This window comes from Pseudorca crassidens, chromosome 8 (genome assembly GCF_039906515.1).
Source record: "Pseudorca crassidens isolate mPseCra1 chromosome 8, mPseCra1.hap1, whole genome shotgun sequence".
Taxonomy (NCBI): domain Eukaryota; kingdom Metazoa; phylum Chordata; class Mammalia; order Artiodactyla; family Delphinidae; genus Pseudorca; species Pseudorca crassidens.
This window is the reverse complement of record NC_090303.1, coordinates 22,269,405-22,295,028: the sequence shown is the minus strand read 5'-3', so window position 1 is coordinate 22,295,028 and position 25,624 is coordinate 22,269,405. Positions and strand designations below refer to the sequence as shown.

Genomic DNA, 25,624 nt, shown 5'->3' with positions numbered 1-25,624 from the left:
TCTTTCTATTTCACACATACTCTACTGTCTTCCTACTATGGAAATGTCTTCTCCATCTTCCCAATACTGCTAATTTTTGGTTAGTTTCATCTTATGACTACAGTTATTATTCATACCAATGACAGCATGATTTCCTATTTTTTCTTATATAACTCTTATTTTTCCCCTAATAATTGTCTTGGGTTTCCTATGCACCATCAGTAATTCAGCCCTTCTTCAAACTTTCCTGCAGATTTGTACACCTCCTCTCAATTGGTCAAGCATACCAGGTAACTATCAATATCACAGACATCCGTCTTAGAAACCTTGAGCCTCGCGCTCCAGTGTGGACCCCTGGCCCCCGAGGCTACCACAGAGCTGACACTCTCTCTTGTGTTACACTCTCCCGTTTCCCAGGTCCCATCTACGTTTTTCTAGCTACACTTGCTCAATTTAGTGGGTTATACCCTCCAATTGCCTCTTAAGAACTATACATAGGAAACATAGGAAAACAAATTTCCTGAGGCCTACATAATTATTATATTTTCAAGGTTACTAACTTTTGGAAAAGGTGTATTATTCTAGACTAGAAATAACTTTCCTTAAGAATTTTATAATTGTGATTCCTGTTCCTTTGAATGAAATGTTCCTTTCTCTCTCTTTTGAGCTTTTAGTTTTTTTTTTAATTCTTCACGTTCTACAATCTCATGGTGTAACTTTTTTTAATCCATTGTATTACAATTTTTAATCCATTATATCGAGAACTTTCTGTGCAAAAATTCATGTTACTACTAGAAGCTTCTTTCATAATTTCTTCTCTTCCAGTCTCCTTCCAGACTATGATTAGTTTTAGTTATAATTATTATTATTACTATGAGTATGTGACATACCTCTTGGTTTGATTCTCTAATTTCTTTATCTTCTCTCTCCTATTTTCTCTATTTGTTCATTTTCTTGGGAGATTTCCTTGACTGTCTTCTAGCCTTCTTTAATTAAAATTAAATTTTAATTTTTAAAATTTATGCTATTATATTTTTAATTTCCAAGAGCTTCTTATTTATTATGACCTGTTTCTTATTTCATGGTTGCAATACTTCCTAATTACTGAGAAAACAGACATTTGCCACCCCCCCATCTTTTTTCTATTCTGTGTTGTCTCCATTCCATCCATTTTTTCCTGCTTATTTGGATTATGTCTTTCACGTTAGAGGCTTTGTCAAGTGTCTGATAATTCCTGGTTCTGTTCATTTTGAGAGAATGGAATATTTTAAATGACTGGGAAATGTGTGTGTAAATGTAAGGGGGAGGGCTTGTGGCTTAGTGGCCGTCTTACTGCTTGGTGACTGAATACAGTCCTTGCAATGTCATTGGTGGGCCACAACCATCAGTAACTATCGATTTCCTCTCTTGGGCTGGTTAGTTTTTCAAGAGAGGGGTTCTGTCTCCCACCAGAAGTGGCTATCAGTATTCTGGGAGCCAAATAAGGGGTGGGAGCAATCTCACTATTCAGCATGCAGATTCCTGCTTTCAGCAAGGAACTAACAACCCCACCATCAGTTGGACCTGATATACTGAACCCAGAGACTTCCAGGTTCAACCACGCCAGAGTAAATCCCTCCCTACTCTGTTCCCAGGTGTGCGCGAAGCTGTCATCTGTCTGCTCAATTTGATGGAAGGAATCTGGGGTTCTAAACACTCTTTATAGAGACATTCAAGTACTCTTCTTGTTTTCAGTCCCATCCTACACACCAGGCTTAAGGGGGACCTCCAATTTCTGGGACTTTCTGGGGGTTCTTTGAAGATAATCATCTTGATTCTTATTGGCTTCCCTCACCTACAGGAAAGCAAGTTTTAGCTTTCTCTGTTCTAAGTCCCTTTTCACATTGGTCAGTGTGTTTTCCACTTCCCAAAATACTGTCAAAATCTCATTTACTACCACCTTCTCTTCAGTTTTTTGGTTTTTAATCTTTATATATTTTTATGTTCCTCCACTATAATTTTAGGAAGTTTAGGGAGGGACCAGAGTTAAACGTGCTTAAACTGCCTATTTAACCAACAATCCTGTAAATGTTTTTAGAAGCAGTAGCCTTATGTGATGTTGATATGTACATAGTAAAGAAATTATTAGCTACTCACATTTTAAAAATAGCTTTAAGTGAGGTACAGTTGATATACAAAAACCTGAACATACATTTTTTCTAATTTATTTTATTTATTTATTTATTTTTGGCCGTGTTGGGTCTTCGTTGCTGCGCGTGGGCTTTCTCTCACAAGAGTGGTTGCAGTGATCAGGGCCTACTCTTCATTGCGGTGTGTGGGCTCCTCACTGCGGTAGCTTCTCTTGTTGCGGAGCACGGGCTCTAGGCACACAGGCTTCAGTAGTTGTGGCTCGCGGGCTCTAGAGCGCAGGCTCAGTAGTTGTGTTGCATGGGCTTAGTTGCTCCGTGACATGTGGGATCTTCCCGGACCAGGGCTCAAACCCGTGTCTCCTGCATTGGCAGGCACATTCTTAACCACTGTGCCACCAGGGAAACTCTGAATATACTTTTTAAAAAATATATATATATATATATTTATGGCTGCGTTGGGTCTTAGTTGTGGCATGCAGGATCTTTCGTGGCGGTGCGTGCAGACTTCTCTCTAGTTGTGGCACGTGGGCTTCTATTTGTGGCGCACAGGCTGCAGAGCACGTGGGCTCTGTAGTTGCAGTATGCGGGCTCTCTAGTTGTGGCGTGCAGGCTCAGTAGTTGCAGTGTTAGGTCTTAGTTGTCCCGCAGCATGTGGGATCTTAGTTCCCTGACCAGGGATTGAACCTGCATCCCCTGCGCTGGAAGGTGGATTCTTAACCACTGGACCACCACGGAAGTCCCTGAACATATTTAATGTATACAATTTGATGAGTTTGGACATATGCATATATTGGGTTGGCCAAAAAGTGCTTTTGCTTTCCAAGTAAAAATAAAAGACACATTTTTCATTTTTACCAAGAACTTTATTGAACAACGTATTCACCCTTTTGTTCCACTACCTTTTGCCATTTTTCAGGCAATTTTATAATTCCGTCTTCCAAAAACTTTTCATTTTTTGAGCAAAGAACTGTTCCAGGTGCCTTTTACAGTCTTCCAGGGAATTGAATTTTTTTTCCATTAAGAGAATTTTGTAAAGACTGAAATAAATGGAAATCCCAAGGTGCAATGTCTGGTGAATACAATGGATGAATCAGAACTTCCCAGCCGAGCTGTAACAGTTTTTGCCTGGTCATCAAAGAAACATGCGGTCTTGTGTTATCCTGATGGGAGATTATGCATTTTCTGTTGACTAGTTCTGGACGCTTTTTGCCAAGTGCTGCTTTCAGTTGGCTTAATTGGGAGCAGTACTTGTTGGAATTAATTGTTTGCTTTTCCGGAAGGAGCTCATAATAGAGGACTCCACATACACAACATCCAATCCCACCACATACACAACATCACCTTCTTTGGATAAAGAGCAGCCTTTGGTATGGTTGGTGGCGGTTCATTTCGCTTGCCCCACGATCTCTTCCGTTCCACATGTACAGTATCCACTTTTCATCGCCTATCGCGATTTGTATTTAAAATGGAACATTTTTGTTAGAGAATCACAGGCAGAAATATGGTCAAGAAGGTTTTTCTCACTTAACTTATATGGAACCCAAACATCAAAGCGAGTCACACAACCAAGCTAGTGCAAATGATTTTCAGCGCTTGATTTGGATATTTTGAGTATGTCGGCTATCTCCCACGTGGTATTAACATTGAATGTTCTCAATTAATGTCTCAATTTGATCGCTATCAACTTCAACTGGTCTACCTGACCGTGGAGCATCGTCCAGCGAGAAATCTCCAGCACGAAACTTCGCAAACCACTTTTGAAACATTCAATCAGTCACAGCACCTTCTCCATATACTGCACAAATCTTTTTTTGCATTTCAGTTGCGTTTTTACCTTTCTTGAAATAATAAAGCATAATATGCCAAAAATGTTGCTTTTTTTCTTCCATCTTCAATATTAAAATGGCTACACAAAAATTCACCAATTTTGATAAGTCTTTTTTAAATGCACACTGATATGACAGCTGTCACAATACAGTCTAACAAAATTGTTTCGAATGAAGTTAAAGATAACTAAGTGCTACTAGAACCATCTTATGGAAAAAACCAAACGAACCTTTTGGCCAGCCCTATACATCCATGATACTATCACCACACTGAAGGTAATAAACATATCCATCACCTCCAAAAGTTTCCTTGTATCCCTTTGTGGTTCTTTTTGTTACTCAAATTTAACTGATAATTACACTAACAGACTTTCCCCTTATCCTTCCTTAATCTAACGCTTGTTGAAATAAGGCTTAATAAATACACTTTTATAGTACTTTCAATATGCACAAAAATTATAAGCCCCATCACAAAGAAATATATGTTACATACTGACTTTCCACTATGGTATTCAGCATTAATATTTTCACGAGGTATTCTGATGGAAAAAAATTACACTGATGATAATGACTTGCATCATTCTTATTGTAAATATTGTTCTTAATTTCATCTGTCCTGAGGAATGCACTTTTTACTTCCCAAAAACAAAACAAAACATTCAGGACCTACCACTTGCTAGGTATTACACCAGTACCAGAAGACAGAACAATGAACACAACAGTTTGGGTCCCAAAGGAGTAAAATAAGGCTAAAAAGGTAAGTTGGAGACATACTGTGAAGGCCCAGAATTTCACGGTAAGAAGTTTCGTCTTTATAATATAGAAATATTACATTTAATTGGTGTGACAAAGTCTTAAAACGAGTAACTCTATAACTTTTGTTTCAAATTGATGTTTTATAGAAACTCAGAAAATTATTTTCCCTATAATAAATTAGGCTGGATTCAATATGAGATGGAAAGATTATAGAGGTGAAGGAAATGACAACCAAAATATTAGAACATAACATTCTAAAAACAAAAAACCTTCACTACTACCCTTTCTTCTAGAGAGTTAATACTATATAATGAAGAGTATTGGACTAGAAGGTAACAGATGTGTGTTCTTAGTTGAACTCTGCTAGTCTATGCAGGTCAACACCTTTGAGAACTAGCTATGTTAACATCCATGTGATCAAGATTACTGTAAAAATCACTGGGTTCACTATATCACTTATCACTTTGACATATCATTGACTATCTACAGAATGAATAAATACATGTGATCTAAAAAAGATGAGAAAACATATATAATAGACACTGTATCAATGCTAATTATTAATTTTCACCAAATGGTATCTCCTAAACACCTTACACTTTGGAGTTGAGGAAGATGATCCACTTGTGTTTAACCTTTATTTCTTGGTTTTATTATGTATTCTAATATCTATCAATAATTTTAAAAATACATCTGAGATTAAAGGTATTTCTAAACAGTGAAAAGGAACAAAATAAGAATTAGAAAAGAAATAAAACACAGAGAGCATAGGAAATTAGAGAAGTACAGTAAGCATGCATAGCAGTGTGTTTTGCCAAAATCTACCCTCATTTATCTTAAAAAAATGCCAATTTGGATAATTCAATTAGAACTTTAAACTTTCAGTAGTCAAATAAATCAATCTTGTCCTTTGTGATTTCCTTTATCCCTTCTATTATATCCCCCTCTACAAGTCTGTCAAACATTAAACTATATTGTATGTTTCAATGATTTGACTTTTTATATTTAATTAATTTAACTATCTGAAGCTTACTTTGGTATGTGGTGTGATATAAAGATCTAAATATATTTTTCCCCTAATGGTTAATAATATGACTTAATAAATAACCCTTTTCTTTTTCCTTGTTTAATATATGTTAAATTAATTCATAACACGATCTATATTTCCTAGTTGCTTATTCAAGTCCATCAACTAACTGGTATGTATGTATGTGTGTGTGTATATATATACACACACACACATATATGCACGCTTTTTTTTTTTTTTGGCCACTACATGCAGCATGCAGGATTGTAGGTCCCTGATCAGGGATTGAACTCATGCCCCCTGCACTGGGAGTGTGGAGTCTTAACCACTGGACTTCCAAGGAAGTCGCAACTGGTATATTCTTATACCACTAACAGATTATTTTTATGTTTATAATGCATTTTATTTATTTTGGCTGCACTGGGTCTTAGTTGCGACATGCAGGATCTTTTAGTTGTGGCATGTGGGTTCATGGTTGAGGCATGTGGACTCTTAGCTGCGGCATGCATGTGGGATCTAGTTCCCTGACCAGGAATCAAACCCAGGCCCCCTGCATTGGGAGCATGGAGTCTTACCCACTGGAGCACCAGGGAAGTTCCACTAACAGATTGTTTTAAATATAGTTTTATAATTTTTAAAAGGGTTGGTTCTCACTCATCACTACTTTCATCCTAAGTTTTCTTTGGTATTTTTGTCTCTTGATTCTTACAAGTGAACTTTAACATTATATTGGGAAGTTCAGAGAAGATTCCTTTGGTATTTTGATGAGAACTGCATCAAATTTGAAAACAACTGATATTTTAAATATCACTGAAGAAAGCTAAATTACAGTTAACTTTTCCAACCAAGAACACTTAATTTTTTTCACTAATGCAAATGAATACATTTCTACTTCAGGTTCTACTTTCTACTTACAGTTATTTCCAGGTATTCATATTTTGAAAGGCATCGCTTTTAAAATTTTTTCTTCTCCTATTTGGCTGGTCTATAGGACCACTTTCTAGTATTATTCAACCACTTTGCTCCTCTTTCTTATAAATTAGTCATTTTAAGGAAATACATTTGGTTTTAATGTAATTATTTTTTTAAATCAACAAAAGGAAAATAACATTTCAAAGAAGAAACAAAGGGCTTCCCTGGTGATACAGTGGTTAAGAATCCGCCTGCCAAGCCAGGGGACACGGGTTCGAGCCCTGGTCCAGGACGATCCCACATGCCGCGGAGCAACTAAAGCCCGTGCGCCACAACTACTGAGCCCACATGCTGCAACTACTGAAGCCCATGCGCCTAGAGCCCGTGCTCCAAAACAAGAGAAGCCACCGCAATAAGAAGCCGGCACACCGCAACGAAGAGTAGCCCCAGCTCGCTGCAAAAGCCTGTACACAGCAACGAAGACCCAACACTGGCAAAAATAAATAAATAAATTTATTTAAAAAAAAAAAAAAACAGAAAAAAGTCAAGTAGAATAATAGCTGTTTTATGTATATGGATTTCTCCCATAACCCAAGTTTCTACTCGCCTTTTTCCCAGGGCCCTGGGTCACCTGAATCCCACCACATCCTGTGCTTGATGAGAGTTCCCGAATGCCTCTATTTGAGCATACCTCAGCTCCTTGTTTTGATCCCAGAAATACCCTCACCTATCCAGGATATTCTAAGTGCCACAGATGTTTAAAAGTCCAGTTCATTCTCCCAGGCAGTCCTTAAAGGAAGTAAATAGATATTCATGCATTTCTGCCAGATATAAAACACTCTCGTTCTTGGCCTATATAATGCCACTGTTTCCTGGTTTTCCTTTATCCCTTGATTGTTCATTTCTTTTTTTTTTACAGCTTTCTTTTAGTTTGCTCTTCACACATTTTGGTGCTTACCCAGGTTCCCTCCTTGGTACTTTGAGATATTGTACCCAGAATCTGAAAGATCTTATTCATGCCCAAGTCTTCTACATCAGCTATATACAGAGTCCTCAGTATATTTTTTACCTCCAGCCTAGATATCAAAATGTCTAAAACAGAACACTTTCTTTCTCCAGTCCTATTCCAACTTAAGTTTGTTTGAATTGAGAGGCATTAGAAGCATCAAGTATATTGTTTTTGTCTCTGAAATATTTATAAATTAAGAAAAATTTACTAAGGCATACTTTTGTGTCTTTGTAGTAAATCTGTTGACAGTTTATAGAAATAACTAACAATGTATACTTCCAGAGTGCTGGTGTTAGTGACAAAATATCAAGAATATTATTAGTTTAACAACATATATATTGAAAAGAGAAAATGAAATCTGCTATTCAAAATCTACAATTTGATTTCTTTAAGTATTTATAAACCAGAATCATATGACTGACTACATCTAACACAACAAACATGAGCCTTCCTCTCCAGATCCGTCTCCAAAAACTCCAGTGTACTCTAAACAACTGATTAACTTGCTTACTGTAAGCCATACTGAAAAAATAAAGTATACTGTTTTTATCAATCTTATGCTCTTGGGATTTTATTTTCAGTTAACAAAGTATTCTTTGTGGAACACAATAAAATTCTGCCACTTACCTCTATTTCATGAATAAGAAAGAAGATGGACTAAGCATGTAATACAAACTCACACACATATAAAAACTTGAGCACATATCCCGAAATAAAGCCCTGACATAAGCTGAATGAACACTTTTCTGTTAATACTCATTTACTACTTTTTAGAATTATTTTTTCATTTACTGAAGAAAAATAGGAGCCAAACTTTTTTTTTTTTTTTTGCGGTACGCGGGCCTCTCAATGTTGTGGCCTCTCCCGTTACAGAGCACAGGCTCCGGACACGCAGGCCCAGTGGCGATGGCTCACGGGCCCAGCCTCTCCGCGGCATGTGGGATCTTTCCCGGACCGGAGCACGAACCTATGTCCCCTGCATCGGCAGGCGGACTCTCAACCACTGCGCCACCAGGGAAGCCCGACCCAAGCTTTTAAAAAGGTATATGAGAAAGGTTTAAAATTCAGAACACTCTACACTCATTTTTTTCCTTCAAAATTAGGAAAAGGCTACCACGATTTGTAGTTGGAGGTAGATGACCATATAAATCAAAAATATTAGCGTACACTCTGAGGGCCTCTACCTTGGCTCACTCTGAAAATCCAAATTAAAAGATATCAGTGTAGCAAAAATGTTTCTTAATTTCCTTTAAGGTCATTAGTTTCTTTAGGACTCTACAGAACTGATACGGGAGACAAAAAAATTAGAGAACTAACAGTTTATAGGTTTTAACTGGCTACCTTCCACAGTAAATACCAAAATGGAAATCAAATAGGAAAGAACTGTTGAGAAGTGTTGGTGTACAGTTAACATCCTGAGCATTTAAACACTTAGACCTCAACCCACCTATATAGGCTTTCTGATCTCCCTTAGAGAAGTATGCAAAGGCATTCCAGAGACTATAATAGCTACTACATCTTGCCTTAGTTGTAAGCTTTTACTTTTGTAAAGAAGGATCTCATTAAGGTACAGCAACTCAATGCCAAGACACAACCATAGTCACCTCACCCAACTTTATTCAACTTCTATCAAACTTTTAAGGGGAAAAAATTGGTGAATCCTATACAAAGGAAGTCCTACTTTGAGGGAAGGTGAATCAGTTTGGGCAGATCTATGCTCGAGACAAGACACAGTATAAGTCATTCTAACAGTTTTATTACTTGTCTTCCACTGTGTCTCCTTTTAAAAATAATTCAGTAACTCAATCTTTTTTTTTTTTTTTTTGCGGTACGTGGGCCTCTCACTGCTGTGGCCTCTCCCGTTGCGGAGCACAGGCTCCGGACGCGCAGGCCCAGCGGCCATGGCCCACGGGCCCAGCCGCTCCGCGGCATGTGGGATCCCCCCGGACCGGGGCACAAACCCGCGTCCCCCGCATCGGCAGGCGGACTCCCAACCACTGCGCCACCAGGAAAGCCCCCAGTAACTCAATCTTAACTCCACATTGTAATGGGAAAACCAACATTTAGTGAAGACCAAGTATGTGCCAGGTCCTACATGTAGCATTTTCACATACTTTATTTCATTTAATTCTTAGGACAATACTTAAACAAACAAACAAAAAACCCAAGATCAAATAAATTAAGTGGCTTACTCACGACTTCAGAGCTAGTAAGTGGATGAAAAGGATTTGAAACTAAATCATTCTGACTCTATCTATATTCTTTCCATACTACCATCTAACTGACCTAGCTACCCTGAAAGAAAAGAGGGAAAAAGGGGGATAGGAATATATATTGATTTTAACTGTTATAAATGAGAGCTTGGTATGAAAGTAAGAAAATCTAGAAAGAAATAAACTCAGCTTTGCCAGTGATATTATTAAACATCTTCACATAACCTCTTTAACAGGCATACAATTTTTGACAATCATATTACCTGTTCAGTCATTAGAAAACTGAAATAAATCTTAGGAATAGCTAAAATTTTAGTTGTACCACATACCAAAAGATGAGCTATAGTCAATTCATGGTTATGCTCACTGTTCTGGTATAGTATACTACTGAAATTTTATCTAAATTGAAAAGAATTTTTTACAGTACACCATTAAAAAAGTCAGTTGCCATACATATGCTACATACTAAACAAAAGAATGATAAGAAAACTTATAAAATAAAACTAAGAAATATTCAGAATTTTTTGGTTTTATGTAACAATGAGTAAAAGATAAGTATCCTTTCAAAGAAAATGTGACGTACAATACCTGCGGGTCCTTGGTGGTTTTGGAGGGGGAGAATCTTGTTTGTCAGGATCTATGGAGCTGACCATATTTTCAGTGTTAATTTCATTCTGCCAAGAAAAAAAAAAATGCTTCATTAAAGTTAGGGGAAAAATAATTTTCCTTCCTCATGTTTCAAATAAATTGTTATTGGGCTTGTGAATTTTTAAAACAATGCTAATTTTGCCAAATAATAAAATAGGTGTTATGTCCTCTACATTTAAGCCCGAAAGAACAAATTCAATGAGAAAACTTAATATCAAAAAAACAGTCCATATCCAGTTACCAAGAAAATCAACCGTGTCGAGCAGCATTTCAACATATTTCAAATGCTCCTGTTAAGAAACAGATTTCCCAAGAAAATAAAGATCCAAGATGATCTTTTTTTCAGGCATTACTACCACTAGATTCGTAATGTGCACATAGGGGGAAAAAAAAACAAGGTAAGTCTTATATCCTTCACCTTTCCCAGACTTTTTTGGGACTCCTGTTGCTACCTACTACTTTAAAAGGGATGATCCTGAGTCAATACAGTTCTTATACAACCTATAAGAACCTCAGGTTGTATTTAGGATTGTGAATAGAGGAGATGTGAAATTATTATATAAAACATTGTCTTGAATTAGTTTCAGCCTCAGAAAGTACCTCATTTTTATATAGCTAGGCTATGTCAATTCTGGGCCAGAAGACAAGAATGGTTTTCACCCTTGCCTACATCTCAGATAATTTTACGAAAAAAGCCATCTTTGCATATACGATAATCAATTAAGGAACTCTGAAACTGTAGTTGACTTTTTTTTTTTTTTAAAGTCACAAGACACTTCTACCATATCCATCATGGCATCTTCTTTGTCTATATAACTGTTTCTTGCCAGTGTCCTTTTCTACTAAGTACTCCCAACAATAGAAAACAGAGACCTCAAGTTCACAGCAATTTTTAATGGACCCTGTTTCCTAATATCAGATGCATTAGAAGTGTCTTACACATCTTACTATGCATCTTGTTCTGACCAAAACAAGAGTTACATTATGAGACTAAAAGCCTGCATCCTTAATTACAGCTGCCTATCAAATCGGAGGCATCTGTTGCAGGGATATCTGCTATAGATAGGATAACCACATAATTCATTGTCCATATCAGGGCTTTTACACCTAGACAACAAGTATAAACTGGTTTTGCCTCGAGTAAATCAGGACTTTGTTATCACACTTTTAGATCCTCAGATATTACCAGAACTTAAAGACTACTCTCGTCATAAAGATTCCTCTCACATATTAGTGATTCATTTGCTTATCTCTATTAATTAAACAATCATATTCCCATAATAACACTCATTAATGTTTTTGTACCAAAATCTATAAATATTCTTATTAAGTAGGTTAAAGAAAGATTAGTGAACCATATGAAACTGCTTCGACTGAACTGTTGTTTCTAACCCACAAAAACACATCAATTTTTTACAATTTCAACATAAACAGCCTCATGTCACGTCAAGTCAGGTTTTGCTGCCAAATACCAAACGCACAGACACACACAGACACACAAACCAACTGTAGGTTTTCAGTGCATTTTAGATTTTGGGACAGCAGGTAAGGCATTGTGGATCTATATGTGAAAGGCAATGAACAGTAAGCACTGGAAAGGATACAAAAATGTAAAGGACATAGCCCTTAACTTCAAGAACTGTACAGTCATCAAACAAAAAAGTGAAAGGGTAATAATAAAACCATAAAATGGTAAAATCAGTACAATGAAGCTATGAAATCAGAGAAAGGAGATGTTATAGGTGAGAATATTAAGAATATACTTGGGAAAATATTAAGAAGTTGAAAACATTAAGGTAGCATGTCGAATGGCATTAAGGGGTGGATAAGACACTGACAAATAAAAGAACAGAGAATGGAAGTATGGAACAGGTAGGAATGGAACAGGAAGAGAAAGTAAGGGTATTTGTAAGCAAATGACTGCATGTGACAAAGGAAAGAAGGTGTCATGATGATTCCTCATTCTGGGTGAATGAAAGCTATTAACAGAAAGGGACAAAACAGGAAAAGAACTTCTGGGGGAGGTAAGATATTTGAGCATGTTGAATTTCATATGATTAAAGGAATCCATGTGGTAATGCAGAACTACAACTCAGAGAGCCACTGCCCCCACACAGCATGAACAAAACCTCCTAGTCACTGGGCTTGAGAATAAAACAATGTTCTTCTTGGATTCCTAGTTTTTACCTACAATAATGTTTGCTGTACTTTTATATTTTCTGATCCTCTTATATGTACAGCTTTTGTCCCCACACTTGTCCTAATGTATACAGCTCTTTGACTGCTTCTATTACCACTTAAAACAATCACCAACTTTTGAAGTTGAAAGGAATTTTAGAAATTAAAGAAGCTACTGGAGATTAGGTTCTAGTGTATTCTCTTGTTTAAAGCAGAGCTTGCTAAAGCTATTCTTTTTAAACTTTTGACCACCTTTACCCATTTTGCTAAAGTGTATTAATATTTTTTGTGTATTAATATTTCCACATAACAGCTTTATCAAGGGCCACAAAAGAAAAAAATCAGAACCTAATTATCAAATATATAAGGATATATTATCAGCTGCAGAACAAAATAAATACTAAAACAAGGTGCTTTAAAAAAACTTTACATTGGAAAAAAATTCAGAGTTCAGTAATATCACATCTAAAATGTACAACACAAGCATAACAGAAGGACCATAACACAAACTATTGTTGCTGTTAATCACCCTAGAACTGAAAATCCTGGTGTAAACTGGTGGTAGTATCTTTTATATACAAGATAAAAAGGCATGTGCGCATACCTTAGAGCTGCTTGCTTACTGAGGTGTTTCTAAATCCCAAGTCAAATGCTACTGGATTCCAAAATAAATTTTCTCTTTACATCTTCTACTCTGAGAAGTGATTTTAGTTGTAAACACCTCTAACAAATATCATTTATCATAGAGTCATATTGCTGATTAGCATTTCAAACTAAAATCTCTACAAAAATAATTTTGAGACATAGAGCTTTAAGAGCTTTTTTAAAAGTTCCTTAACTTTACTTCTAAATTAAGTTGTCAGAGAAATAATAAATGGAGATTTATGATTGTTTTTCAGAGCATAGGTTCAGAAAGATAAGTAAGATATTTCAAATCATTTTACTCAACCACACAGCTCTAAGATAATTTTCCCCAAATTTTTAGATCCTACATTTTCTCTAACTGGGATTTATGGTTTCTAACCATATATAAACATGTTATAAAAACAGTCATTTATATTTTAAAGTACCTAGAAAATAAGATTTCTTAAGAGGAAAACATTAAAAAGTTATCTAGAATGATACGCTATCTTTTATCCTATCCACTTGTCCTTCCACGTTTTTATCCATTCATCCATTGAGATATATAGTACCACACATTATGGTACACAACCTTTGGCAAAATATTTATTCTCATAAAATATAGTTTTTCAGAATGGATTCTATAGAAAATTGTTTTTCCCTTTTGCAAAATAGGAAAAAACATCTTGTACAAATGGCAAATTCAGCAGTCATCATGTCAGCTTTAACAAAACACAAGGACATAACCTAATATTTTAAGTTCAGTTAGCATGCAAACATGTAGTGTGTGGCTCCTATATAACCAGGCAATGAGATAAGAAAGTAGGATTGAAGTAACCACTATCTGCTATTGGATGCTATTTCATCTAATCTCATATAATGTATGATTTTTCTTGTATTCCTTAGGGATTTGTAAACCTTTGACCTATTAGAAAAAATCTATAACAAAAATGTAACTGTAGTGTGGAGTTCAGGCTAGTAAAAAGGAAGTTTAATTTTATGAATAAAACCTAAAAAAAAGAAAAATCAGGTAATGAGAAAAATGAAGATGAGAGAGTAATGCAATATTTTTCACACTTTTTTGGAAATATAGTTAAAACCTTTAAAAATACAACATTGAACATTGCCTTAAAATTTTTTTCTAGCAAAGGCAACAAAAGCAAATTTAAACAAGTGGTATTATCACACTAAAAAGCTTCTGCATAGCAAAGGAAACCTCAAGAAAATGAAAAGGCAACCTACTAAATGGGAAAAAATATTCGCATATCATGTATCTGATAAGGGGTTAATATCCAAAAAAATATAAGGAACTCATATAATTCAGTAGCCAAAAAAAAAAAACACAAGTCGATTAAAAAGTGAGAAGATCATTTGAATAGACATTTTTCCAAAAAGACATGCAGATGGCCAACAGGAACATGAAAAGGTGTGCAACATTACTAGCCTTCAGCGAAATGCAAATCAAAACCACAATGAGACCTCACACCTGTCAAAATGGCTATTATCAAAAAGACAAGAAAAAAGTGTTGAAGAGGATGTAAAGAAAAGGGAACCTTTGTCTATTGTTGGTGGAAATGCAAATTGGTGCAGCCACTATACAAAACAGCATGGAGGTTCCTCAAAAAATTAAAAATAGAACTACCATATGATCCAGCAATTCCATTTATGCATATTTATCTGAAGAAAACAAAAACACTAACTCTAACTGAAGATAAAAAACGCTAACTAAAGATAGATGTACCCCCATGTTCACTGCAGCATCATTTACAACCCAACTGTGCACTGATGAACAGATAAAGAAAATGTGGTATTAAAAAAAAAAGAAAATGTAGTGTGTACACACACACACACAGGAATATTATTCAGCCATAAAAAAGAATAAAACCTTGCCATTTACAACAACATGAATGGAACTTGAGGGCATTACGTCAAGTGAACTAAGTCAGAGAAAAGACAAATGTTGTATGAACTCATATGTGGAATCAAAAAACAAAAAACGGAACTCATAGATACAGAGAACAGACTGGTGCTTGCCAGAGGTGGTGGTGGTGGTGGGGCCCAAAGTGGGTGAAACAGGCTCAAAAGTTGCAAACCTCCAGTTATAAAATAAGTAAGTCACAGGCTATAATGTACAGTTTGGTGACTGTAGTTAATAATACTGTATTTTATATTTGAAGATTCCTAAGAGAGTAAATCTTAAAAGTTCTCCCCACAGAAAAAAAAAATTCTGTAACTATGTATGATGATGGATGTTAACTAGACTTACTGTAGTGATAACTGCACAACATATGCAAATATTGAATCACTATGTTGTACACCTGAAAGTAACATGTTACATGTCAATTATATCTCCATAAAAATTAATTAAAATTTTTTCTAGCTGATTCACTTTGCTGTACAGCAGAAACACAACATTGTAAAGCAACTATACTCCAATAAAAATTAATTAAAAAAAAAAAATTTTCTATACATTAAAAAATTTTTTCACTTCTAGAAATAAGGAAATGGTATAACTCTGAAGCATAAGAACCTTAACTTTGAAATTAATATTGCATTTATGGAAAAAAACAGAAGTATTTTTCAATTAAAGGTTAAAGAAAAAGTAGCCTATTTAGCTTTTGAAATACTAAAGGAGTCTCAATTTAGATAAAATTATACACAGTAGTATATAAGCATTCTATTCTATATTATAAAATATTTGGCTTCATTGAGCACAGGTTATAACAGGCTTTAGTTAAACTAAAGGGAAAAGAGAGATCATAATATGAGGCATAGTTGTAAAATGATTTCTATGTTAACAAGGGAAATAAGAATGAGGTCACATATGAATCTTAAAAATCTGAAACTATCACCTGTCTAATAAAGGAAATACACTGTCCCAAAAACCCATGGATTAATATTAGATTATTTTAACACACTGAGGTAAGCATTTGGTTAACAAATCTCTCATTTGTAACACCAAGAAATTTCAAATAGTCTTGGAAATTACCAAAACCATACAAAGGGGAAAAAGGAAAACAGTGGTTATAAATTTTGCTACTAATTTCCTCATTTTACTTCAGTTATTGAGGCTAAATTGGTTTATCATGCGATAGTCATCTTAGATTCAATAATAAAGATGTAAAGAAATTCATCCAAAAAAAAGCCTGATACCTTCAAGGATAAGACGATATATAGAGGAAATAAGAGAAATACTTTAAAAAGAGGCAGAAATGAGAACACTGTGAGAAAAGAGTATTTTTGTCAGGTCAAAAGTTTGAATATCCAATAAATTCTAACGCTAAAATGACAGTGAACTAAAACAAGCCCCAAAGGGACCTAATTATGGTCCTATATTTCTACATGATTAAAAAGCACGTACAAAATAATGACAAAGCTTTATATCATCATGACCAAGAACAAAACAAAATTCATGTAGAATCAACTTAGAATTACTTTGGTTGGATGGAAGGGGAGAGAGAAAAATGCAGTTAATTTGTTAAAAGTAATTTACACTTGAAACAATATTGAATTATATAACTTTTGACTGAGATCTACATTCATAACTATATTTTACTTAGAATATTATTTAACTTGTAGTGGAGTCATTATATATCCATCACAATAGAGATTCAAAGAGGAAGAAGGAAAGGAGTTAAAAAATCAAAGTTAAAAAAAAATAATAACTGTAACGGATATTCTCAGATAAAACACAAGATGGCAATTAAAAAGCTAAATATCACATCTTGGTTAAAAGTTTTCTAAAATTAATAGGTGAAGAATACCTACCACTCCATCAGCAATTTTCTGGGCTCCATGAATTTCATATAGTTGTAGCTGTTTTTCAAACAGTTGGGCGATAGCTCTATGAACAAGCTCATACTGCTCCTATTAGGGAGATGAAATGATAAACAAGGGGAAAGACATTAAAAAAAATAAGAAGGCATTTATAAAAATATAGTTTATAAAGTGAAACAAAAAACTATACCTTAGTTTGTACTGCAGAATGCCTCTGTGTTCTCATTTCTTGTATTAAGTTGAAAACATTAAATTCCTCTGGTATTTTCTAAAACAAAGAATTTAAAACATGAACTGTGGACAACTGTTCAGAAAAAACAGTAAAATAGTCTTCAACTCAGCTTTTCACACAGACCTTATATACGTGCTGGGTAACTGAAAATTTATTGAGCACTATGTATCATGCATCAGAGACTGTGCTTAGTCAAGAACGAATCTTGACACTCAGCACTCAAGCTAGTGAGCTAGATACGTGAACAAATAAATGTCCAGCCAACGTATGGTTGCCGTACAGTGCGAATAAACATGCTGTGACTAACACTGGTGTGTGAGTGAAAAGTGAAATATACATAAGCATGGCGGATTAAATGTATAATCTATTTGGGGAATTGAGAAGCTTGATGTAGATAAAACTGACTAAAAGACTGAAAGAAGGAGAGCAATTCAAAGGAGGAGAAAAAATAAGGCTACTTGGCATCAGACTGCAAACATAATAGAGTCTGAACGCATTCTAGAGGCCAGTGTTTCCTGGGCTGGCTACATAATGACCAGCTAAGAGAGGCACATCTCTGGAGACTGTGAAACATCCTAGACAATTTGTTTGTACATCTGGAATTATAACTACTGCAATAGGCAACCATGACAAGGGCAGATCTGATATTCGGGTAACTTTTGTAGCAGGGAAGATGACAGAGTGAAAAGCGGAGAAACTGGTGGAGGCTTACTGAAGCAGTCCAAAAAAACAGAAAGGTAGATTTAAGGCACATTTCTGAGGCAGAATTACTAGAACTTGGTGATCAACAAGAATATTTTGGAGTGACAAAGAAGACAGAAGAGTTAAACATGATTTCCAGATTCACTGCTTGGGAGTCTTTATATACACCAGAAGATTTTTATATCATTTCCTAAACTAAGGCTTAAGATTATATTTATGTTATGTCAAACTCAATCAAATGGGGACTGTGTTCAAAATACACAACTTTTGAAATGACAAGATGTTTGTTTGCTAGTATTCAACCAAATGCCTCTTGCCCCCCCAATTTTTTTTTTTTTTTGTGGTACGCGGGCCTCTCACTGTTGTGGCCTCTCCCGTTGCGGAGCACAGGCTCCGGACGCGCAGGCCCAGTGGCCATGGCTCACGGGCCCAGCCGCTTCGCGGCACGTGGGATCTTCCCGGACCGCGGCACGAACCCATGTCCCCTGCATCGGCAGGCGGACTCTCAACCACTGCGCCACCAGGGAAGCCCCCCCAATTTTAATCTTTGACTTTTATGTTAAAATGTATTAAAATCTAGCATTTTTATTCACTTAAAAATTTTCATACAAGTGTTAGGAGATGATTTGTTTAGGGGGAATACAAAAATGAAATTTAACAGAGGGCTTTTTGAAAAACTGTTTAAAATTTAAATACTCCGGGGCTTCCCTGGTGGCACAGTGGTTGGGAGGCCACCTGCCAATGCAGGGGACACAGGTTTGAGCCCTGGTCTGGGCAGATCCCACGTGCCACACAGCAACTAAGCCCGTGCACCACAACTACTGAGCCTGCACTCTAGAGCCCGCAAGCCACAACTACTGAGCCTGTGCTCTAGAGCCCACAAGCCACAACTACTGAAGCCCGCGTGCCTAGAGCCCGTGCTCCACAACAAGAGAAGCCACTGCAATGAGAAGCCCGCGCACTGCAACGCAGAGGAGCCCCCGCTCACTGCAACTAGAGAAAGCCCACGTGCAGGAATGAAAACCCAATGCAGCCAAAAGTAAATAAATAAATAAATTTTAAAAACAATTAAATATTCCCTAAGCAAAAGTGAAAAATGGAACGAAGGCAGGGAAAAAAAGAATAGAAGGAAGAAAGAAGGAAAAAGAAACTAAATATTTTATTATTCCTATTTTATATGACATAGATTGACAAATTCATAGAAACTATAAAGCTATGAAGAATAAAAGCTTCTCCCTAATGTACAGAAAATAAACATACTATAGAACCGGCAAATAAACCAAATCTACATACAATGAGGAGACTTGTGCTTTTCAAATCTGTAATGAGGGCTATGTCTTTATATTCTCAATAGTATTAAACCCAATTTCTTGGAAATAGTACTGGTAGCAACAATAATACCAGGGATAGTAAGAGAAACAAACACTAAATTTAGCACTTGCTACATGTCACACATAGTACTGAGGAACTTTACAAACTTTCTTAAGAACTTATTTAATTCTTTGAGTTATTAACATTATGATTCCCATTTTCAGATAAAGAAATTGTGGCACAATGAGATTAAGTAAATCGACCAAGATCCCACAGCTAGTAAATGAGAGAGCCAGAGTTTTAATCTGGGACGTTTGGCTGCAGTTATTAGCATTCTTAACCACCATATTATATAATGTTTCCAGTTAGGCATAAATATTTACTGAATTGATTATACTTATACATAGAATACATATAAAAGGCAACAAGAGTGCTGTATTTGGAAAAGTCAATGCAGAGTTTACATGCCTAATGTAGGTATTAATTCATCCAGAACAAATGGATGACAATATGTTTATCTTGCTGCCCAGTGTATTACCTCAAGGTAATATGCATCATTTATACCTTTCACTGCCTTTATCTCTTACATAGCAAAGCTACTTCTAAAAAAGTAACATATGTATAACAAAACATATGCTATAATTTACTGCAATTAATTATCAAGTTTGAAAATCATAACAGATCAACTAGATATAATGATACATAAAAATTATTCTTACCCCAGCTTTCAGTAAATTCCACGTATAATCTATGGCACAAATGGCACCTGTTCTTCCACAGCCTGCACTATAGATATAAAATTTGAAAAAACAATTTGATTTTTGTGGTAAAAGAACCGTTAAATACATGTGGGTGGACATGTTAATATTCAGAAGCAAAAAATCACTTAAGAAATCTGACAAAATTCTACTTATTTAGTAAACAAACTACAACTTAAAGAGTGTGCATGGCAAACATCCTTAACATTAAGATTTATATCTTGTTTTCATTTAATTTAAGGAACTTCCAAAAGTAACTCACAGAATACCTAGAAGCCTTCACTTTGAAAGTCTGTCTGCCTCAGAAAACCTTGTCTAGCTAACAAAATACCTTGCAGATATAAATTTATACTATGTTCTAGATGGCTCTGGTGCTTTAGAGTAGAGGAGAAAACTACATCATTTCAATTGCAAAAGGTATAGGAAAGACGAAGAATGCTACAAGCCCTAGAAACTGGTTTGAACACCAGCAGTGATTTCACCAAAGAAACAAAAGCCACTAATGCTCTCTAATCTCCTGAAAAACTAATAGAACCTGGAGAATGTAAAGTAAAATACCACAGGTTAGTTATCTTAAAATATGACAGAAATACTTTAAAGCAACTGATTTTCAGCTAGAGGGAGGCATATGCACTTAAGTATTGAGAATCACCATGAGTAATTAAAGATGTTACTGACATCACTAGAATAATTTTAGGCAGAAAAAAAGTTGGGCAGCACTTTAATGTGTATTTTGAAACTTTTAGAAGTATCAGCAGTTTGTTAAACATGTAATCTAAGAATTCCTGATAAAGTACATTATAAGCAACTTAGTATGTTTCTAAAATTTTGGAGTTAACAGTTACTAGGGCTAAATGATATACATTTAAAACTTGATGGTTAAAAGTGTGATATTACAGAGACACAGAAAACCAGATCAATGCAACACAACAGAAAATTCAGAAACAGATTTGAGTATATTCAAGTATTTATTACATAATGGTGGATTCTCCAATTAAAGCGGAAAGACTAGACCATTCAATAAATAGTACAGGGAAAGTTAAAGCAAAAATTAGATTCTTACCCTTTATCTTAATCACAGAAATATTCCAGATGCATTAAAAATATAATGTTTAAAAAAACCTACAAGTGTATTTTTACGCACTACTGTGTTAGGGAAGGACTTTCTAAGCATATGTCAATGTACACAAATCGTTAATGAAGATATTCACAATTATGTATGGTAAAACACAGGCAGAATAAAAACCATGAAAAACCAGAGCACTTACAACATGACTACACATTAACATCTTCAACATATAAAGATATATAAAGAATTCATAATGTATAATTACTGAGATGAAAATCACTGGCAAAGTAAACAAACAAGCAATCACAAAAGAATATAAATGACCAAGAAAAAAAAAAGCTTGCCTGTCACACTGACACTGAAACAAAAAGATAAAAGTATTGGGAAAAATATGGGGAAATGGGCATTCCCACAAACAAACCAGCAGTGGTATGCTTAATTATAATGAGCATCGAATTTATGGATAACAAATTTTTAAATATATACTAAAGGTATGAAAAGGTTCATGTCCTTTAACTTAGAAATCCCACTTTTAGATATCTATTCTAATGAATTACAGATGTGTTCAACGATTTCACCATAAGATTGGCCACTGGATATTTAAATTGTTGTTTAAAATAGCTGAAAATGAATGGGGTAATAAATGAAATGCCAAGAAATGGAGGTTAAATATAAAATACAGTGCAGTCATAATGTATTCCAGAAGAAAATTTATATGACTTAGAGAGATGTACATAATATATGAAATGGGGAAACATTCTTAAAAAAAAAATACTATACACACATTGAAAGCACATACACTAAAATTTTAACAGTGGTCATCTCTAGTGGGATTGTGAGTGACTTCTTCCTTTTATGTTTGTGCTAAGTCACTACAGTAACCATACTAGTTTGGTTCAAAAATATTAAATGATCAATTTATTTTTTAAAGGAAAATCTTCCTATCAAATTGGATTTATGAACTATGTACATTGACTGGACAATATTAATAGAACAGGAAATAATTTCAACTAACTTGTAAAGAAGTTAAGCCAAAGCAATTTCTTTATCTTTTAATTCTATAATTAAATAGATCTTTTTAACCAGTTAACTACTTAATTAAAAAGTCAACTAACCACAGAATTAACTACAGAAAAATAATTTTAATTAACCAGATTGTTAACTTATTCCCGCATCTCCATCAGCAAGCCACCTTTCTGGCCCATAAATAAAAAGAAGCCCTTTCACTTCACTAATATAAGGCATCACAATCCAACCACATGGCTAAGAAAACTATCTTTGGTGTTCCATCTCCACTAATATCTTTTAACTAATTAACCAGTAAATCTCTGAGTCTGAAAAATTTCATTCATTGATGCTTTTTATAACAAATGTGAATGAGATATAAGTCACTTAAAAAGATAAACTGTAGTTTTATAAGTACTATGGTTTTAAATTTTTTAGAAGCATTGACCGTAAAATAAAAATTAAGAGAAGAAAAGCTGCCTCAGGATTCAAATAGCTTTTACTATTTGGAAACCCATTAATGACCTATCTAATGAAATTCCAAAATTTAGGTTTCAAAATATCATACATTACCCATATTATAACGCCACCTATATTTCAAAGTATTTAAATATTTAGAAAATTTTTCTGTACCTGCAATGAATACAAATAGGCACATCTTCATGTTCTTGGTATTTCCTCATTAAGCTTATCATGTCCAGAATAGAATCAAATGATGAGGGAACATCATGGTCTGGCCAGTTCACATAATGAAACTGATATAGCCTACGAGATTCCTTCAAGAATAACAGAAATTCAGCCATTATGAAGATACACTTGCAAATTTTAAAGCATACAGAAAAGCTGCAAATCTCACTTTACTGCCATTTCTAAGAGATGTAATTCATATTTAGCACTTCCTTAAAAAAATGATAGCCTACATTTATCATGTATAAAGTATTGATCTAAGGGCTTCACATGTAACAATTTACTTAATCCCCATGTAACACCATGGGGAAGGTATTGTTAATACTATCCTCATTTTATAGGTAAGGAAATTGAGACAGAAAGAATAACATGCACAATGTTTCACAGCAAGTGACAGATATGGGATCTGAAAGCAGGCAGTCTTACTTCCTAAACCTACACTTTAACCATTATACTATGTATACTACTTAATTAATCTACAGTATTAAATGGATGAGCAATATACTATAAGCATTGTTTTAGAATCTATTGTAATCAGAAGACTAATAGACTATTTAAACCAAAAAGAAAATTAGAAACGAACTTGTCCAAACCCAAACCTACTCAAATTATGGTGTGGGCTGCCACCCATCTCCCTACCCTTTCAAGGGATCTGTGAGTTTCACACTATTTTTATAATAATACTAAGGTATTATTTGCCATGTTCATTCTCATTCTCTCATGAGTATCCAGCAGAGTCTTCTCAAGGCTATATGATTTAGGATGATGTCATCACTTGGAAAGGTAATGGAATGTCTGCTTGTATATTCATGCTTTTAAAAAAACTTCTCAGTTTTAATTTCAAATATAGTAAATATTAAAAGATATAACCCACAGAAACAAGAGCTCTTTGGAATCTTCAACAGTTTTTAAAAATGTAAGAGTCCTGACATCAGAATGTTTTGAGAATGGCTATTCTGGTGTTTAATAGAAAGAGCACCGCTTGGAATTCAGGTAAAACTGTATTCAAATTCTACTTCTGCCATTAACTGAATAACTTCAGGTAAGCTACCTAACTTCTCAAAGATTCTTTATCTTCATCTATGGGCAACAGAGATAACAGTACCTACCACTATGAAGCTAGGAGGATTGAAATGCGTGATACAATACTGAAATTCAGTAAGGTATCTATAATTAATGTTATAGATTTAAAAATAGCAGCCAAATGATAATAATTGACTCAACTAAAGGGAAATGATTAGTCAGGTCAAGGGTTGCTAAGAGTACTGGAACCATGTCTACTTATAAACAGGAAGGAGTTGTTAAGTATGCTTACAATGCACTGTTTGGGGAAGAATGATGAGTGTCATGGCCAAGCTTAATTACTTATAGTGATTTAAAATTTAAGATAATAAAAACAGAGAAATTGAGGAAGAATTGATAGGCATTCTCTAATGTCTATCAGATTTTTCTTTGATTCCTTCCTGGAGAAATTATCATTTTATATAGCTCTGAAACTGAAGTCATGGGCCTCCAGTGAAAACAAGTTATATCTAAATGAAGACTTAGCGTTAATAGTGGCTTGTCTCTTTCTAAAAAATTGTAAACTAGTAAAAGTGGGTAATAATTATGTAAATAATACTATAATCTGTTTACTGCAATAGAGGAAAAATATTTGCAGCACAGAAACCAACTATTCCAAATACAGTAAATTTATTTTAGGGAAAGTTGTTCTAAGTAAGTAATTATATTAACTTTAACTGATAAAACATAAGGCTCAAAATGTAACTAATGTAAATGTAACTATATAACTAAAAAAATCAACAAACCTCCTTAACTATGTAAGGTAAGATAGTATACTATTTATATATATCCTCTCTTTAAAAACTATCCTTAGAAACTATCTCTAAATGGAAAATACTTACATTTTGAAATTCAAGTAAGAGTGTCCTAATGAAGTAGTCTGTTCTTGCTTGTTCAGCTTCCTAAGTAAAGGGAAACGATTGTGAGTCAGTAGAACATTAAAACAAAAACATACACACCAAAACAAACAATAACCTCATATTTCAAGTCCACCATATGCAATTAATCTTTAAAATTCCAGGTATGCCTGATAATTATAAAAACAACAATTCTAGAAGTCATCAATTTGTTTATCTAGGTTTTATTTATTTATTTATTTATAAACAGAAGTGTCTGTTAACCAATTACTTAGCTAGGAGTCTATCATCCAACAAAATATTTGCAAAGTGACAACCATCCCCAGAATCATGTAACAGAAATAACACCTACAAACAAAATGTCACTCCTTAGTACCTACAAACATCTTCAACCATTTTATCTTTCCATTAAGCTTGATTTTCTCTACCTAACACTCAACTCTGAATTAACTGGATGCCAAATGTGGAAGGAAAAGGATGCACTCACAAAATCCCAAATTATTATTTTGGTTGATGACAACATAATCACTTTAAAAGTCTCTTACTATCATTTGTCAATATATTAGAAAGCTAACTATTCTTTTTGCTTTTTTAATTAAAACTACAGACAGGGTAGGACAGCGACTGTCAAGAACAACAGGGTATGCTGCTTTATTAATTAAAAAAAATTCAGTATTATTCCTGCTTTAATTTTTTAAACCATAGTAATTTATTTTGAACTTTTCAAATAACATTGCAGGGGGACTTCCCTGGTGGTCCGATGGGTAAGACTCCAAGCTCCCAATGCAGGGGGCCCAGGTTCAATCCCTGGTCAGGGAACTAGATCCCGCATGCATGCTGCAGCTAAGAAGTCTGCATGCCACAAC

General features: G+C 34.8%; 1 protein-coding gene across 3 annotated transcripts in view; it reads right to left on the bottom strand.

Moving 5' to 3' along the window:
- The window catches only part of PTPN12 (protein tyrosine phosphatase non-receptor type 12), an 86,280-nt gene that overhangs the window by 10,797 nt on the left and 49,859 nt on the right, over positions 1–25,624 (bottom strand). For all 3 annotated transcript variants that reach the window (XM_067746041.1, XM_067746040.1, XM_067746043.1), the window contains 6 exons: positions 24,744–24,803; positions 22,786–22,928; positions 20,040–20,106; positions 17,266–17,343; positions 17,067–17,165; positions 10,440–10,525 (listed from right to left, as the gene is read on the bottom strand). In XM_067746041.1, coding sequence (XP_067602142.1) covers positions 10,440–10,525; positions 17,067–17,165; positions 17,266–17,343; positions 20,040–20,106; positions 22,786–22,928; positions 24,744–24,803 — 533 coding nt within the window. The remainder of the gene's footprint in view (positions 1–10,439; positions 10,526–17,066; positions 17,166–17,265; positions 17,344–20,039; positions 20,107–22,785; positions 22,929–24,743; positions 24,804–25,624) is intronic.